General features: G+C 30.6%; 1 protein-coding gene across 2 annotated transcripts in view; it reads left to right on the top strand.

Annotated features, from left to right (window-relative positions):
* Positions 1 to 6,152, top strand: part of LOC127724197 (uncharacterized) — a 158,125-nt gene extending 151,973 nt beyond the window's left edge. For both annotated transcript variants that reach the window (XM_052231097.1, XM_052231096.1), the window contains 4 exons: positions 2,997 to 3,079; positions 4,318 to 4,404; positions 5,512 to 5,526; positions 5,829 to 6,152. In XM_052231097.1, coding sequence (XP_052087057.1) covers positions 2,997 to 3,079; positions 4,318 to 4,404; positions 5,512 to 5,526; positions 5,829 to 6,007 — 364 coding nt within the window. In that variant the 3' untranslated portion in view covers positions 6,008 to 6,152. The remainder of the gene's footprint in view (positions 1 to 2,996; positions 3,080 to 4,317; positions 4,405 to 5,511; positions 5,527 to 5,828) is intronic.
* Positions 6,153 to 18,547: the final 12,395 nt, after the last annotated feature.

The following is an 18,547-nucleotide window of genomic DNA, read 5'->3' as shown; positions in this document are numbered from 1 at the left end:
ATATAAAGTCGTCCATCTAAGTCAATATCGAAGAAAAAATTAAAATATGAAGCAGATCTTTTACTATCCATAGTATAATCGTTGAAAACTACGAAATACTCCGTAAACCGTGCATAATTTTCCGCACATACAAAATTGACGAAATCTTCGTGAATTAGGTCCCAGAAATGCGTCGAGTGATTAGAAGTTTCTGTTCAATGTTTAAAACTTTGATGTTGCTTTAAGGTATTGATTATTAAGTTTATTTTTATTTCAATTCCATATTTGTATTATCTGAGACTCACATTATCGATTTTTCCAAGGCGTATTCTATTGATTTGATTTTTTTTCACACTGATCTGTAAAAAATATATTGCTTATTATTAAGTGGAAAAACCTTTTCTTTTGTTCTTATTAGGTCTTTCCATTTCATTTTTCTGTGGAAAGACCTATTGTATTTGTTCTGATTATTATTTTATTTCAAAACCTGTTCTGTGGTTCGCAAGATGTCGCTTAGATTTTTTGCATATGATATTGAACAGCTTTTGCACTTTTGAGACTGACCCTGCTCAGTCGAAGACTTTTTATTGTAAGAGTTATCTCCCCAACACTGTTTTCTTTGTTATGATATCTCCTCCGTGAAAGAAAGCAACAAATTTATTTTACCAAAATGCTCGCTATATCCTTATGATTTTTTGTCCAATTTTGACTCCATATGAGAGTTATTTCCCCTAATGCATTTGAAATAAGTGATATGCATTTGTAACTGGTAAACCATAAGTGATAGAGACATATGGTCTGTTGATTTGAGGTCCTTGGTACAAAGAATAGAAAACAAGGTCAAGGTCAAAGGTCAAGGTCAAATTCTAAATTTTTCCTTTTTCCTTGATCTTCTCTGTCACTTTTAAAGATATTTATAAAAGAACTAGTAAAAAATGTTTGCCTTATTGTGATTGAGATATGATACATTTGGTCCGAAACATTCCAATAACATCTTATAAGAGTTATTGGACCTGAAATGATTCAATTTAAGGTTAATTGATTATCGTTCCAACTTGGTAATTGATAACGCCATAGGGTCTTTTGCAAACTGTTGGTTGACATGTGACCTTGAACAATATAAACCGGAAGTGACCTAGAGTTATCCATTAGTAGCTATTTTTGCACTTTTTTAATGGAAAAATACCTAGAAACTATATATTTTTTAAACATGCATACATAAACCTATCATTTGAGACCGAAAGTTTATTTTTACTAAACCGGAAGTACCTTATTTCTCCCTTATTACAGGCAAAAGTATATAGAAACCATATAATTTTGGAATCAATGTAAATAAAACTACCGGAAGCTGACAATTATCTCCCTTATTTCATGCAAAAATATATAGAAATATTTATTTATTCAATCAGTATGAAAAAACCTATGCTTTGACGCCAATAATAGCTTTGAGTAAATTGAAAGTAGCTTCTCGTCAATAATTTATAAAATTGATGTTGAAAGACATTCAATTGTTCTCTGAACAATTGGTTTTTAATTACTAATTTTTTTCTTCCGCCTAATTTGTTTTCTAAGCAGTATTATTGTTAAAAAATATGTCGATAAAAATATTTGGTATATCATATCGAACAGTTTATACGTTTTTTACAACTGACACCGCTTAATCGAACACTTTTCTTTAAAGAGCTAAATAAAAAAAATTTAAACAAACATTTTGTTTAATATTCCTTCACAACCGTAAAAAAAAACAACAAATTTATTTCACCAAAATGATCGTTACAATTTTGAACGTCAGGATTCTGATGATCGTTTGGACCGAAGCTATCCGAATATTCCATATGAGAGTTATTTCCCCTTATGTATTTGATGTACATAATATGCTGTTATAATTGGTCAACCAAAAGTGAAAGAGATCTAGAGACTTTTGATTTAAGGTCATTGATCTTAACAAAAAAGAAAAAGAATAAGGTCAAGTCAAATGTCAAGGTCGACGTCATGTTCTAGATTTGGATTTTTACTTTTATGACTTCCATTAAAAACCGTATAAGATATCGATAAAATATTTTTACTTAATTGTTAGTTGTGACATGTTTGTTGAAATGGTAAGTTGACATTAAATTGGAGATTTCTTCCCTCTTATATTTGAAATTACGTGTATGTTGATATAATGCAGTCACCATATATAATAAAGACCTAGAGATCCTGGGTTAATGACTCTGAAATTAAATTCAGGGTCAAAGTTTGATTTGACGTTATATTATGACCTTTACTGTAACTTCTTATTGTATCATTACATGTATAAAGCCATTGAACATATTACATAAGGTTGCACGTAATGTGACATTGAAAAATCCAACCGGAAATTGCAATTTTTGAACTTATTTAATGTTAAAGTGTATAGACCTATATATGTTTGGAATCAGTGTCAACTAAACCAATAAATGATACTGGAAGTGACAAACAAGACATAACAAATTGTCTCTCTTATATCAAACAAAAGTGTATAGAAACCATTTTTTTTTAATCAGCATGCAATAAGCTATCATATGACACTACAAATGACGTTCATATCGAATTATATTGTTTGCGGTTGAAAGACTTTATTTGTTTTCTCAACAATTTTACTTTTTATTAATATTTTTATCGTTGTTGTCATGATGCATGTTTGTCTTTTTTTATTGTATTGCTTCGTGGTAAATCTAAATGCCTTTTTATAAAATCGATCTCAAAGGAGGCGACAATTATGTAACAATGTAACCTGTTGTTATTAGCCATTCAATAGTTGAGTTGATTTTTGTTTTGTTTTCATAGATATGGGAAGATGTGGTATGAGTGTCAATGAGACAACTCTCCATCCAAGTTACAATGTTTTTGTTAGAATCAAATTCATTTTATGCATGCAATTTAGGTTAAAAGTAAAAAATATAAAATAAAATATGAAAAAATGTACATGAGGTAAAGGCAAGTAAGGTAATTCATGCTTGAAACAAGATAAAGTAATGTTATTTCATTTTTTCCAGGGATGGTGATAGTCAGTACTTTAGATGCTACCCGATTTATTATAATCCTGAAATTCCTCTAGAGTTTATACTGGGAATCGGGGGTAAGTTTATATGGTGTTGATCTCATTATTATTGTATCATATTCTATACTGTCATAGTTGAGTACTTGGCATATTCGTATGATACTGTGGATTCATTTATTTTTGTGTGTATCAAATTTCGTGGATTGAGGAAATTTGATTTCGTGGTTTTACCAATCTCTGCATACAAAGCCTATGCGAAATCTGTAATTCGTTGAACATTCGAATTCATGGTTCACTCGTACCTACGAAAACCCACGAAAATTGGTATCAAACGAATAATAAGGAATCCACAGTACATGTTTATATCAATAGTTTATCCAAAACATAATTATTCTGGAAAGATTTTTCTAAACATGAAGAACATAAAAGTATTTCTCAAAGTAATTAAATATTTGACAATTATATGTACTCAACTATCAATAATAACATCTTTTACAAATATTAAAATAATGGATGATTTTTAAAATTTTACAGAACAAAATTTTTATGCGATGCGTTATTCCATAGTATGAATTATTTGCATAGTTCATTTTTGTTAATTTATTTTTTTTTACATTGTCATATCAACAAATGAAATTCAATACTAGATTCGTACTTGCTTTAGCAACTAGACGGATGCCTTATGTGGAGCAGGAAATTTTCAACCTTCCGGATCACGCAATTTCAAACCAGATTTTGAAGTGGTTCGTGCTGCTCATGATAAGTCTCGTTTTTTAATAAGTATTTATCATGGCGTTGTTAATTTTTCTTTAACTTGGGCGTTTTGAATGTCCCCTTGGTCTCTTTTGCCTCTTTTTATGTAAGCATTAAACTATAAAAATCGATTGAAAAAGGATTAACTCATCAGATGGATACAAATAAAAAAACATCTAACATTGTCTAACAAAAACATCAAGATAACGGTTAGTATTGTTGAATTTATTAATTAAACGAAATTTAGACGATTCTTTACTGAGTTTGGCCATAAACTGTGATTCAAAAGAGTAAAGGAACAAGTCTTCATTTAGAGGGGCACACTTTGTGCCCATATGAATACCTACAATCTGTCAATAAACTTTATTGCCGAAACGTACATAAATGTTGTCAAGGAGAAAATTAATCGTCTGATCACACCTCCAATAAGTATATCTATCACATTTAACTTTAGAATAATGTATGTTCGAATTTATTTTGTAGAAACCCTTCGGCCATAAAACGTTCGCTATATCATGAAAAACATGTTCTTAATAAAAAAAAACCATTTGTACACTTTTTAGGTATTTTTAGTTCTATCAACCAGACAGGAGAATTTACAGATTTATGTGAATTTTGTAAAGAGCCGAGTTATACATGGATTCTTTCTGGTAAGAACATTTTATGTGTATACTCTTTTTATCTTGTTTTTTACCTTTGATCAGATGTTCTGAATCTTCTGATTTAATCCATATGGTGCTTTTAATATTTTACCCATTAACTCTTTTGTTCTTAATTTTATTACATAAACCATATTTGAAAATCTTTTTTTTCCATAGCTGTTGAAAGAAAATGTCAACCTAATGAACAATTTAGCAAAAATGGTTTCCGGATTTTAAGTACGAATAAAGATTAATTCGATCAAGTTTTAATTGCTTATATCTTAAAAACAAGGCATGGACCTTGCATGTTTTGGCTGTTTGGTTCTCTTATATATTATCAATTTATAATGATCTTAAAAACGCTTGCTGTTTTAACAGAATGAATTACACATTTCTACAAGACACTGTCGTTTATGATGGATTTGTTATGAATTTCTTATCATGATTTCAAAAAAAAAATCCAGAAAATTGCAAAAGTTATACGACAGAAAGTCCATTCGTAAATTATCTATGTAGATGGTTACTGAGATCATTTTCATTTTGAAGCATCTAAGATCAACCAAATATTTTGGTGATCTTCTTTTTTCTATGCTGTGTTTTGATTATTGTTGTTTGTTTCTTATTATTTTCCGTTACTTTAGTGTTTATGTGTAATGTATTGTTAAACATGTTCCTTTGTATGACATCACTAAATAATACATTTTGATTTATTATGAGTCACCAACTGTTTTTTTGTCATGTTTTGTGTTTCCCTTTAGTTCCAAACGAATCATAATTTCCTCTCTTTCATAAGTCACGATTTTTAGATTTATTTTCATTACTAAAGGTTCCAATAAAAATTCGAAGAAAACAAAGACCAGAAAGACTAATGCTTAAAGTAGAAATAAATACAAATCACCACGTAAAAAAGAACTAAACTCAGATCTATGGAAAAAGAACGACTAGTTTGTTTATTTATTATTTGCTGAATAGGAACTGGAATCAATAAGTTCGACAAATGTAAAAATTATTCATTGGTTTAAATTATGTACCAAAGCAGACGAATAAAAAATGAAATGTTGTGTTTATGACTTACTTTCAAAGATAGTTCATTGACCGGTACAAATTTCTTTGCAGCAACAGGACCACCGTGTAAGTATGTAACAAACATAATTGTTAGACTGTAATTATGAACCAAAATATAAATGTGCTTTATATTTCTTATATAATAGCGTAGGTCATTTTGTTTTGTAAATATTTTTTTATTATTATCATTAGTTTTATTATCAAAATTACATTTGTAACAGTAGAATGATAAATTAATCAAAGAGAAAATGATTAAATTATTATAAACATTATGATAATTATTATCATAATTTTAATCGTTATTTCTGTTGTCAAATATTGCGTAGTTAAAAAAAAACATAGAAAACATCTTTCGAATGTACATTCAGCTATCTCCACACTGTCGCTTGACTGCACTAGACCATCAGGATGTTCCCCGCCTGGTAAAGTTTGTAATACGAGTGACACCATCCCTAAAGCATGCCCAACAACTGCAACACCAACTATTACAGCAGATCCAAAAACAAAGAAGAGCCACTGTGGAAAGAAGAAGCACAGTCGTCCATGAATTGAGGCAAAGACAAAAGAAGACAATCGTTAAATGTGTCACCTAACAGTTAAGACACAAATAAAAATTAATCAATCAAATTTTGATTTGTTATATGCCATAAAAAATATATATATTTAAAGAATTCGTTATCTGTTGAATCTTACGTTTTTCTAGTTTTTTATGATCCTATTACATGTACTATGATGATAAAAAGAGCATAAAAATCTGAGACAAAAATTATATTATATATAAAACCAGCCTTCGAATTTAAAATTAATGACAGGCGTTTTGTCTCCTTTTTCTAGTGTCGATAACAAAATACATACAACAACCTTACAAACATTTAGTTCACCGAGAGTCTTTTGGTCACGTTTTAAATTAATTTAAACAACAACTTTAGACTTTGTATCTGTTTGAAACTCTTTTGAAGCAGTATTCATTGTACATAATGTTAATTAATGACACTCTTAAAGTCAGTTATTTGGGAGACTGTTTATGACAAGAACCTGATGTTCAGTGGTTGTCGTTTGTTAATAAGGTTCATAAGTGTTTCTCGTTTTTTTTAAATTTTTTTTTTAACTAAATTAGACCGTTGGTTTTCTTGTTTGAGTGGTTCTACACTAGTCACTTTTAAGTAGCTTGCTTTTCGGTGTGAGCCAAGGCTCCTTGTTTAAGACCGTACTTTGACCTTTTGTGGTTTTCTTTTACAAATTGTGACTTGGATGGAGAGTTTTCTCAATGGCACTCATACCACATCTTATATCTTCTTACATTTTCATGTTTTACAATGAAAGAAGATATGAAGGTATGAGAGTTTGAAAAAGAAATTATACTGTGAACTCCTAATCATGCGTTGAATTTCAATTTTTCGCCGAATTTGTAGGTTCGGATGAGATACACATTTAAACGTTCAAGCAATGACAAGTTATTTAAAAGGTTATGACCAAAATTATTCAAAACCACGAAATCAAATATCAACGAAATAAAAACATGTAAAATACAAGTTTTTTAATCTATGAAAATTGATACCCACGAAAATAAATAAATGAACCTCAATTGACATTATTTCACTTTGTGAAGGTGTCCATTTGATGTATTCAAACATCGGTCTATCTTCTTAATAATTACCGGCTATACCTTTGACATTTAACCTAAATATCAACACAAAATGAGGTGAATATATTCAAACATTTTAGGATTTACGTAATTATTTGCATTTCTTACCATGATTGTATTGAAAGAAAACTGCTGGTTGCAAGGTATATTTAGCTATTGAGTCAAGATTTATAAAAACCTTTCGGAATTTCGAGTTCTCAATTATTCTTCAAATTCATAGTTTATTTTTCCTTTTTAGTATGTTTTATACAAGTGTAATAAATGAGTGTTTTAAAAGCGCGTCTGGTGTGCAAAATTTTAATCCTCGAATCTATGATGTTACAACCACTGGGTCGATGCCACAGTTGGTAGGGGTTTCGCCCCCAAGGGTTTCGTCAGCCCAGTAATCAGCACCTCCTTTTTGACATGGATTATCATTGATATGATCATACTTATAAATTTACTGTTGATAAAATTTGATTAGAATTTTTAGTAATGTTGCAGATTTTCTACTTCATGAATAGATTACTTAAGCTGTATGTGGCAAAACCTTTTCTTAATTTTGGGTCCTAATGCTCTTCAAGTTCTTAGTTTAATCGGCATGTTTTAACGTTTGTGATTCGATTGTCACTAATAAGTCTTTTTGTAGACGAAACACCTGGCGGTCAAAAGTTTAATTCTGATGCCTATGATAATTTTTTTCATAGAAGAAGACGTATATATAAAAATTAGAAGTTGTGATATGATTGCCAATGAGACCACTCTCCACCACTTACCAAAAAATTAACAAATAATAGTCACCTAACGGTCTTCAACAATGAACAAAACACATACTATATATTCCAACTGTTGTAACAACAATTTTGTCCTCTTTTCATCGATTGTGACCAACATAACTAAACTTATCACCGGACTTGTACTAACATGAGCAATAGGGCGGGTACCACATGCAGAGTATGTATCAATACGAAAGTTTTTTGCTTAGATTGGTAAGCATATCATTTTTGGTTAGATCGGTAAGCATATCACGGGTGAGTTGCATGAATGTGGGTTTGGTTTCATCGATCTTTGAAATAATTGAAAGCTTTATTTATCGATTAGTAATTATTGCAGATTTCGTAAAGACATTACTGTCTTCTCAGTAATAAAAATATCGATGAAACTGTAATAGAGGCTAGCATTGCTAATCAGAACGGCATCATCTAATAGTAAGTATAAGTACAAACATTAGAAGTGATCTAACCGAAAATGAATATCGATGTAATAAAATGTCAAATTTGACTGAGGGCACACTATTTTATATATTTGTTAAAACGAAAAACAACATCCTACACAACACTACATAGGTCACACAAAAGTAGGCATCACAAATCCACAAAATAACCATGGATTGGCACAAATACTTTAAAAGGGTAAGCAGAATATACATGTTGCGCCTGTTTAATTGATCATGGAAAATGTTGACATAGCAAAGACATTGACATTAAGCTGCAATACTTGTTGAATTTTTCAGACGCCTAGAACAAATAAACTCATCAGAGATACTAATACTAAGATTAAAGTCATTGCTTCTTTTTCTATTCATTGATAGAGCTAATCTGTACTACAGAGCTCAAGGCATGGGCAAAAAGCTTAAATCTTTCTAAAAAAAAGACTAATGGTAATGCTTAATCAAATCAAAATCATCAGTGGACATTTCAATGTCCTGTTAGATCATAGTTTCAAAGACTGTTGGACAAAGCTTGTCTATTGTATATTAGTTTAACGCAATTGTGCGTCTCTTGAAGTTAATATAGCGGGTTCTTATGCTTTTTCACTTAGGTGATCATTTTAGTTTAGTTGGTTCTACATTCCGCTTAAAAAATCTTACCCTGATATATCAGCTAGTGTTTCAAACATTAACCATATCATTGTCAGTGTCTACCCTACAACCCTATGCATCACTAATTTGACCCAGGAGTTTGCCTTACAGGTAAAAAAAATGGCAACGGTAGTATACCGCTGTTCAAAAGTCATAAATCGATTGGGAGAAAACATATCTGGGTTACAAACTAAAACCGAGTAAAACACATCAACTATAAGAGAAAAACAACGAAATAACAGAACAAAGAAGTGCAACGAAAAACAAACAACAAAGCAACATTAATAGAAACGAACTATTAGATTACAACTGCCATATTCCTGATTTGGTACAGGACATTTTAAGAAAATTGGTGCGTTGAACCTGGTTTTGTGGCTAGCCAAACATCCGCGCTTTATGGCAGTGTTAAATATACCGCTAAAATGACAACACTACGTGACGGGAACACAGAACAAATAAATGAAAACACAAAAGACAGAGAAATACTTAAATAAACAATATAATACATGTAGTACATTTCGACATGTCAACCTCAGAATAACAATGAATAACTAAAATGATGTAGGACAGTACACAAAAACAGCTTAATAGAATTACGAAGTGTGTATCTGTAACACGAACTCTACAAAAAAGTAGAGTCACATGTAAATTTTTAAAAAAATGGATTTAAATCAAGAATAGGTTTTAATCATGTTATTTGATTGATTTTATAACAATTATAAGAATATTAATATAGAAATGTGTTAGTAATAGTGCAACCAAACATGTCGATCTTTCTTCCAAATCAAACTGTGAAAAACAAATAAATCCTGTGCACACAGTTGCTCCAAACTAAAATCCTACAAATGAATCGGTTTATTAATTATCTTTACTTTAACATACGAATAGAAAATAAAAGATAGAATCCAATCACAAACGACAAGACACAAAACAATATCCGATCAGAATTACAAATAAAACTCAGTAACTAAATACATGAACGCTGGATAAACAAATACCGAGACACGTCTTATAGCAATATGAATTAATACTCAGTAAAACCGTAATATTCGGGAATAGGTCACGTTCAATACTTAAATGACTATACTACGTACATGGTAAACCACAATCTAAGACGTGGAAACATGTCCTTAGTTAGTTTAGACACAGGCACATCGTATGGATCAATCAATTCGTGATAGTGTCCATAAAATGTACGTAGTGTCATTTTTAATCTTTCCTCCTCATAACTTTGTGGGAGTTTCTGCGTAAGGAGCACACTCCTGCATATGAAGTCCTATATGAAGGCTTAAAAATATATACGTTTGTTAAGTACGAGTAAATACATTTCGACTGCCTCTTGAATTCTCTCTTAGTGCTGGTCGTACTCAACCTGTTATGCACCAATCATTCGCACATCATTCATACACTTTTTAAATGATGCACTTGCACATGTTGCAGATAAATTGCAAAGTCTAAATAATCGCTGACTGATTTATATTTTGTTCCAGACATGTAACATTTATCTAGCTGCTTGATATATGCGCACTTATACAACAATAATCCCTTTGATATTTTTTCTCCGAATATATGCCGAGATATATTTATGAAGTAGCCGATTTTTTTTAGTGTGTGTATGGAAAAGTCGCTTCTTCTTTTTTTAAATCTAATTTTGTTGAATTTTTATTTATTTTCATTAACTTTTACATTAAAGTTCAAATTGTCATTCTCATTATAACCTTTTGTTGCCTTTTCATGTCCGATCAACGACCCATATTAGTTGGTTTCTTCATATAAAAAAGAAGATGTAGTATGATTGCCAATGAGACAACACTCAACAAGAGACCAAATTACACAGTAATTGACAACTATATTATCAGCGTACGGCCTTCAACAATGAGCAAATCCAATACCGCATAGTCAGCTATAAAAGGACCCGAAATGACAAATGTAAAACAATTCAAATGAGAAGAAACAACTAACGGCCTAATTTATGTAAAAAAGAAATAAACGAAAAACAAATATGTAACACATCAACAAACGACAACCACTGAATTACAGGCTCCTGACTTGGGACAGGCACATACATACAGAATGTGGCGGGGTTAAACATGTTAGCGGGATCCCGACCCTCTCCCCCCTTACCTGGGACAGTGGTGTAATAGTACAACATAAGAACAAACTATAAAAATCAGTTGAAAAAGTCTCAACTCATCCGATGAGATACAAATAAAAAAAACATCTTACAAAAACATAAAGTGGACGTGGCCGGGTATAGTTTGCTTTGAATCTAGCTTCGTTTTTAATCGTATAATGAAATATTTGACTCCTACAACTGGCCAATATATTTTCACTAGATCTCGTACACCCCTTTCTACCTCTATTTCATGTTGATGTGAAGAAACATGTAACAAAAGTTTCTACGTCTTCATTATCTACTTGTCTCGTCTTTTTTAACTTTACACATGCACACATTTATCGTTCATCTTTCACAAAAAGTTTTACTTGAATTTCTGTTTTACGTTTACATATTTCATTTAGTTGTCACATGACATATCAAACGATGCAAAAATATCATTCAATTTGAGACCAATTGTCTAGACAGGATAAACGCTTCCTGGCATGTATGCATCATCCTACATGCGAATTCACACATATTGAAAATATCACAACAAGGAATATGACACATTTGTTTTTTTTATTTTATTTTTTCAGATCGGATAAGTATTCTGGTACCTACAAATCTTAGACCTCGAAAACTTGTCGCTAGTGAGTTAAGACACCGATACATCATTGGTGTGTGCTAAAAAAATAGTTTGAAGACCTATTTTGCTTTTACTATTATTTGTGATAATAACTCTATTTACACGGATATATTTGATGATTAGAATGTCCGCCAATTAAATGTCTACCGATCTTTTACAAATGTATCCTTAAGAAATCCACATAAATACGGCATTCTGTTTGTTGCTTATTCAATTCACAAACTGTTTTGTGATTACGTTATTTAAAGAAACAAGTCTATTAGCCTCTGTTTGTACTCTTCATTTTTGTTTCAATCAAGGAAAACAGAGGCACGTTTTATAAATCGGTATTATGCATGTAAAAACTAATGTTGAGATAATGCTTCTGTCTATGATGATTTAAACTATCTACTAAAATTCAGTTTTCGCCAAGCTTCGGTTTCTGTTTTGGACGATATGCGTTATAAAGTGTCATATTTCTATTTTCTATCAATGTGTAGATGACACTGTTTGTGAACTGTAAGTTTCCGAAGGTATAATCAGCTCAGTGGACCGGTAGTGACGTGATTTATAACATCCTTTTGTCAAATTCTTTGTTGATGAATAAGTTCATTATTTAAAAGAAACTTTACGCTACCAATTTCTTCAGGTAATAATAATTACCTTCGATGGATTTGCCTGTCATTCAAGTTCGAATATGTTCGGGAATTTATATATCCTTGGTTTTATGGTAATTAAAGAAAAGCGAACCAAATTTACAATGCGTTATATTCAATTAATGGTGAAATTTTAATAAGTGAAGATATTATATATAGCAAAATTCAGAGAATCAACTACTATTAAAAACAAGCTTTTATACAACCTTTTTTTCTTTATGGATAACAAATAGTTGCTTAAAGTAGGGAAACTAATTATAACCTAAATCAATAAAAATGTCCTTTATTGTCTTTTCCCTCCAATGTCCTTATGCTAGATTCTTTCAAGGGTGTTTTTTTAGTCGAAGAAAATAACCATAATCTATTCCTTATTATATAATGCCTTACCAAACCCATTTTAAATAGTCAGCATTTGCTAAATGGCTGACCTCATTGTTTAAAACCATATTGACTATACGTGGTAGAAAGTGATTATGCTTGCTTATAAAAGTGCTCTTACAAAGGAGGATTATCAGCGTTAGCTTCAAGATAAGGGTAACGCCACAGTTTTGAAGTCTGGTTGTAGACACTGTCATGTCAAATAACATAGAGGATGTTTCAAAATGATTCTTAGGCTTATATTATATAGTTTGAATTCGTTTTTCTAAAATTTCAAAATATCTTCAGCTTCTTCCTGGGAAATTGCTTGATTCTAAGTGAAAGTGCCCCTGTCATGTACTTGTCTTTACGATTCAACAACATGTTTGTGAAAGTATCGTCAACAAATAAAGGAAGGATGTTACTACTTTAACACTGGAACCACATATGATTATAGATTTAATTAGATTTTTAACGTCCTTTTTAATATCATGAGTCGAATACATGACGATATGTTGAAGTTTACAATGAAGGTTATAACTAGAAACACTGAAACAAATTAATTTCAAATCTTTAATTCAGTTAAGTAATCACAGATTTGGCGTTATGACACGTATGAGCTAGTGCCTTGCTCGTAGCAATAAGGTCATCATGTGAGATGGTAGTGTGGGGAGTAAAAAAATCATAACTGTAAACAGAATTAAAAGGACGATCAAAAGCATGTATTTTATCTAAAACCTCTAAATAAAATTGAGAATGGAAATGGGGAATGTGTCAAAGAGACAACAACCCGACCATAGAGCATAAAGAATTTTTAACACTCCAAAAATAATTAAAACCATTATTATTAAGCTTTATTACAAAAGTTGATAACAAGTTCTTTGATTGTAGTAAGAGAGGTAGTTAGAAGCACTGATTGATTAGTAATAGAACACTTACTAGTTGCGGAGATGAAACGGAATTTAAACATTGTTTTGTACAATTTAGGTAACCAGTATATAGTAGGGACTTTTAAATGTTCAGAAAAGGCTTTAAGCTGGGTAGTGGCAGTGATATGCTTGTTTAAAATTTGACTCTCTGTGGAGCGTTCGGATCTGAATAAAGAATAATTGATAATTTCGTATTGGGAGACTTCCGTGTAGTTTATGCGTCACACCACACTACATTATTGGCTGCTTTGTCTGCCGGTACAAACACAAACCGCTTGGCGAGTACTTGGAGTTTCTTTTTTATTCTAGAAATGGAAATATCATGGACCCTATTATTAATTTCAGAATTGTTTTCAAAATGAGATATACAATAATAGTATTCATAATTTTATTCAAATAATTGTCTAGACATTTTTTATCAGATTTTTTCACGTTTACACCAATTTTTATAGTAAAATATCTATTTTCATCTGTGAAACAGACACTCTATAACGGTCAACCAACTCATGATGCCGTCCGTGCAATTTTCGAAGGCGATGATTTCAACTTTAATATTTGAAACTGTTGGTTTAGTAGCTTCCTTGTGAGCAGCTACCCTCTTTCTAAGAGATCATGGTAGGAAATGCAAGCTACAGGTTGTACAACATTTCTTGATTTCACAAGGATTATACATTGAAAAAACCTTTTCTCAATGGAGGGGAAACCAAACTTTTACATTTTAAAATAAAATATGAACTCATTATATGTGCATTTTGATATTATAGATAAATAATGTGGTCATTGAAAGCGTCTTCTTGCTACATAACAAAGTAGGTAAAGTAATAGGTTCACAAAGGATTGATATTGGTCTTACAAATCCAGGACATAACTCCGTTGGTTGTAGTAAACATGAAAAACTTGTAAAGCTAATAGAAAATTGCTAAATTTTAAATCTCACCAAATTATAGAAAAAAATTGATATGACAACCATTATAACTCAAAGTTTTAACATTTTCGATCGATAAAAACTTTGTCGTTTTATATAAGCTGTCCTGAGACAAAATCTTATATTAGTTTTCATTTAGGTAGAAAGTCAAACAAATAGATTTAATTTCTGCATCACAATTGCTGATTTATATATATAAAAAAAAAAATTAACAATCAACCATTTGTAGCAATTTCCAAAAACAAAAAACAAAAACAAATAGCACTTTATTAATGACTTTTTAATTTGTTGTATTTTTCGCTGAATACCTGACCTAATTGATTTGTATAATTGGCAATTTTTTGAATTGTTTAATCCGAGTCAAAAATCACTAAAGGACACTCAATAATATGATTGTTTATTTTTTTTTTGTGAAATGAAAAACAAAATCATTGCTTATTAAAATAACGGATAAAAGCTTTTAAATTATTCATAATTGTTCAATTACAAACACGATAGGGTAAATCATTTCTGCTCTATGGTCGGGTTGTTGTCTCTTTGACACAGTCCAAATTTCCATTCTCAATTTTATTATCCATATATTCCAGTGAAAAAAAAATAGAAATGATTCTTTTTACTTACATTCATAGTGTTACTGTGTGTTCCAAAGAATTTTCTATGGCATTTATCCTGAAATAGAAAAGACAAACAAACAATATGAAGATGTTTTTTTTTTTTTATTTGTGCTTGAGCATACGATGCTTCAACTTGGAAATTTTTCATTTATATTATTCGATCACCATTTTAGAATAACGTTTTCGATGCAATGAATGTAATCAAAATTGCCGTTCTATTCTTTTTAAGATATATAGACTTATCAATAAAGGTATTGATTTTATGATATAAATTCTCAGTTATTTGCATAATGGTTAAAATCATTCCTTTTTGTTTTCCTTTCACTTACTTTTTTAGCATAAAACGTTATAGAAAAATCTATTTGAAGGAGCATTTTAGGTTTGGCTAGCCATGAAACTAGGTTCAAAGCATCATTTGTCTTAAAATGTTCTGTACCATGTCAGTAATATGGCAGTTGTTATCAAATAGTACGTTTCTATGTATGATGGCGTTTGTTTTTGTTGCAGTCCAGTGTTTCTGCTGTTCCGTTGTTTTCCGCTTATAGTTGATGTTTTCCCTTAGTTTAAGTTTGTAACCCGGATATGTTTTTTCTTAATCTATTCATTGAAGTGAAATTTGAAAAGCGGTCAACGACTGTTGCTTTTATTCATAATGTTCATTTCTGACAATAAATATGTACTTGGATGTATAGCATGTGAATGCTAGAATGCATTACGGAATAAGTCCTATGACAGCATAAAGACTTTTAATGTTTGACTTCGCTTACAGTTATTTCAAACATCTTTTCTTTAACGCTCCATATTGACTATGTCATGGCAGTCATCTTTTTTATTGGTGAATAAATAGAAATATGAAACATAATTCAATGACAGAGCAACCCAACACACAACAAAAAACAAAAAGTAGTTTTTTAGTTTTTTCATCAATCATACATTTTACCGCTAAATACATAGTTCTTCTTTTTTGTATTATGTAATCATTTATTAATAGCAGCCTGTAGTTCAATGGTTGCCGTTTGATCATGTCTGTGATTTTTGTTTTTCGTAAATTGTTTTGCAATAAGTTTAACCTAAGTTTTCTTTGTTTTCAATTGTTTCAAATGCACAGCATTATAGAATTCCACATTAAAAGGGACATCGTTAAATAAATCCTGATAAATCCGAATTATGTGTGTCTCTAAAGGATTGAAACAACAACATCAATCATACAGCTTAAATGGAAAAGATACAAAAAAAGTAGAAAATTAACTGAAATTCAAACGTGTAACCTTTGACTTACAAAATGTACTATCGAACTTCAGAGCATTTTCGGTCCGGATTGATTTTTGTTTAAAAATACATTACTTCTAATACATTCTTTAGTTTTTACTCAATTATCCTGTTCTAATAAAGTCGAAAAAGGAGAACCTTTTTTTTATTTTAGTTTATCGTAGATAACATAAATGTGTTGTGTTTTAAGTAATGCCATGTAGCAATTTTGAAATTCGTCGTTCAATTTATTATTTATTTGTTTTCCATTCCATAGCTTATGGATTCGTGAAATTGTTTGTTTCACCTTTTACAATTATACTCCAACCTCTTCCTAAAGCATTTATTATCGTCACCAAACAATGTAATAACAAATAAAAGACTCATGAGATATGCTCAATCAACAATGCGTCAAACTGATTGATTTCAATAACACAAAAATGAGAGATCAAATTTTGAAAACGGTTAAGGCTGATGTTTAAATCGTATTTTTAGATATATGTATCGGCATTTATAACATTTGTTGGTAAACAACATATAAGATCAATAAAAAGGTTTATCTTGTATTGAATGAATCTGATGGTACTCCCAGATTGTACCACGAGTAAAAAAAAAATCCACGCAATATTTATCAGAAAAGTGATGATTGAATAACACGAACCACAAAATATACCGGAATGGAGGTACATGTAAATCAGGGGCTCAGATTAGTTCGTGTGGTGTAAATTAATATTACATAATACAAAACAATATCACGTGCTAGATACTAATAGACATCGACAAACCTTTAATAAAAGTACAGGGTGTAACATAAATAATAATCTGAAAATTAGTAAATATAGTATTAAAAAATGCAATTAAAATTAATTTACCGTAAATTTGCTTTAGCATTGACCTAGCAGTCAGTGTTTCTTTGTTCTCAATGTTGCATTTTGATTTTAAATAACTGTAAATCTGACCAATAACATATCTGTTTTGATAACTTAGGCGTAAACAGAGGGATATAACTAATTATTGTATATTAAAGTGATTATATTAAAACAAAGTTATACATTTAATTAACACCAGAGTTAGCTTATAGTGACAGTTCCAATTAATATATTGTGAAATTTATGTGAGAATTACGTATACAAAATGTGTATAAACAGTACAGATGAAATAAAAAGAGATGGAAAATTGGAATGATAAACTCTGCGATCATCGTTACCAAACTTCAGTATCTTCTTCATTTATTGTTAAGCTTGTAACACCTTAAGGCTCTGAAGAATCTGTTTTACTCAACTCGATCTATGTCATCTTCAACTATAGCCACTATCCAACATTATAGACAAGCATATACTGCATGACAAAAATATTTAGTTTTTGCTGTGTTAAAAAAATTTGCTTACCGTTCCGGAGTACCTTAGATCACCCCCGGTTTTTAGTGTGGTTCTTGTTGCATTTTATAAGTTTTCTATGCTGTGTTATGTATACTGTTGTTTGTCTTTTGGTCCTTTGTTTGTTTTGCCACGCAAGTCTAATTATTTTCGACTTTAAATGTCCCTATGGTACTATTCGCTTCTTTTTTACAGTCTCTTTTTATCTACTAACAACTTCGCCAAAAACGCAATTTTTAGATAAAAACCATAAATTAAGAGCAAAAACTCCAAATACTACTTTTTGTAATTTTGAACATTTTTGCACTGTCACATTTTTTCGACTTGTTGTGGTGGAAGAAGCGTTGTGGATAAAGTTATATGATTGATAAGTTGATCGCAGAACTGTTAATCTGTGTGATTAGGTTACACCAAATTAATTTCTAGTTCTTCGGACACTTTCCGAAAAAAAAAGGAAGCGAAATTTTTTTATTTGTTTTTTTTTTTTCTAATTTCATTTTTTGGCAGGCGAAAGATTTTTTTACTAGCGAGCGATATTATTTTTGAAATATTAAAAAAAAAAAATCTATGAAAAGCCTTTTATGCAAGTGAGCGATCAGAAATTTACAGTTTTGATGCTTCATGCTTTTATTTTTATCATATGCTACTTCTTATATTTACCCTTCTTTGCTTCTTAATATGTTCGCATATACCCTGATGAATCTTTTCACAACATTTCTAGTACAAAAATGATTAACTAGTAGCAAAGCGTAGACAACTTCATGTAGTCTGCTC

Source organism: Mytilus californianus, unplaced genomic scaffold, assembly GCF_021869535.1.
Source record: "Mytilus californianus isolate M0D057914Y unplaced genomic scaffold, xbMytCali1.0.p SCAF_14, whole genome shotgun sequence".
Lineage (NCBI taxonomy): Eukaryota > Metazoa > Mollusca > Bivalvia > Mytilida > Mytilidae > Mytilus > Mytilus californianus.
Note: the sequence above shows the minus strand (reverse complement) of the source record. Positions and strands in the feature narration are given on the sequence as shown.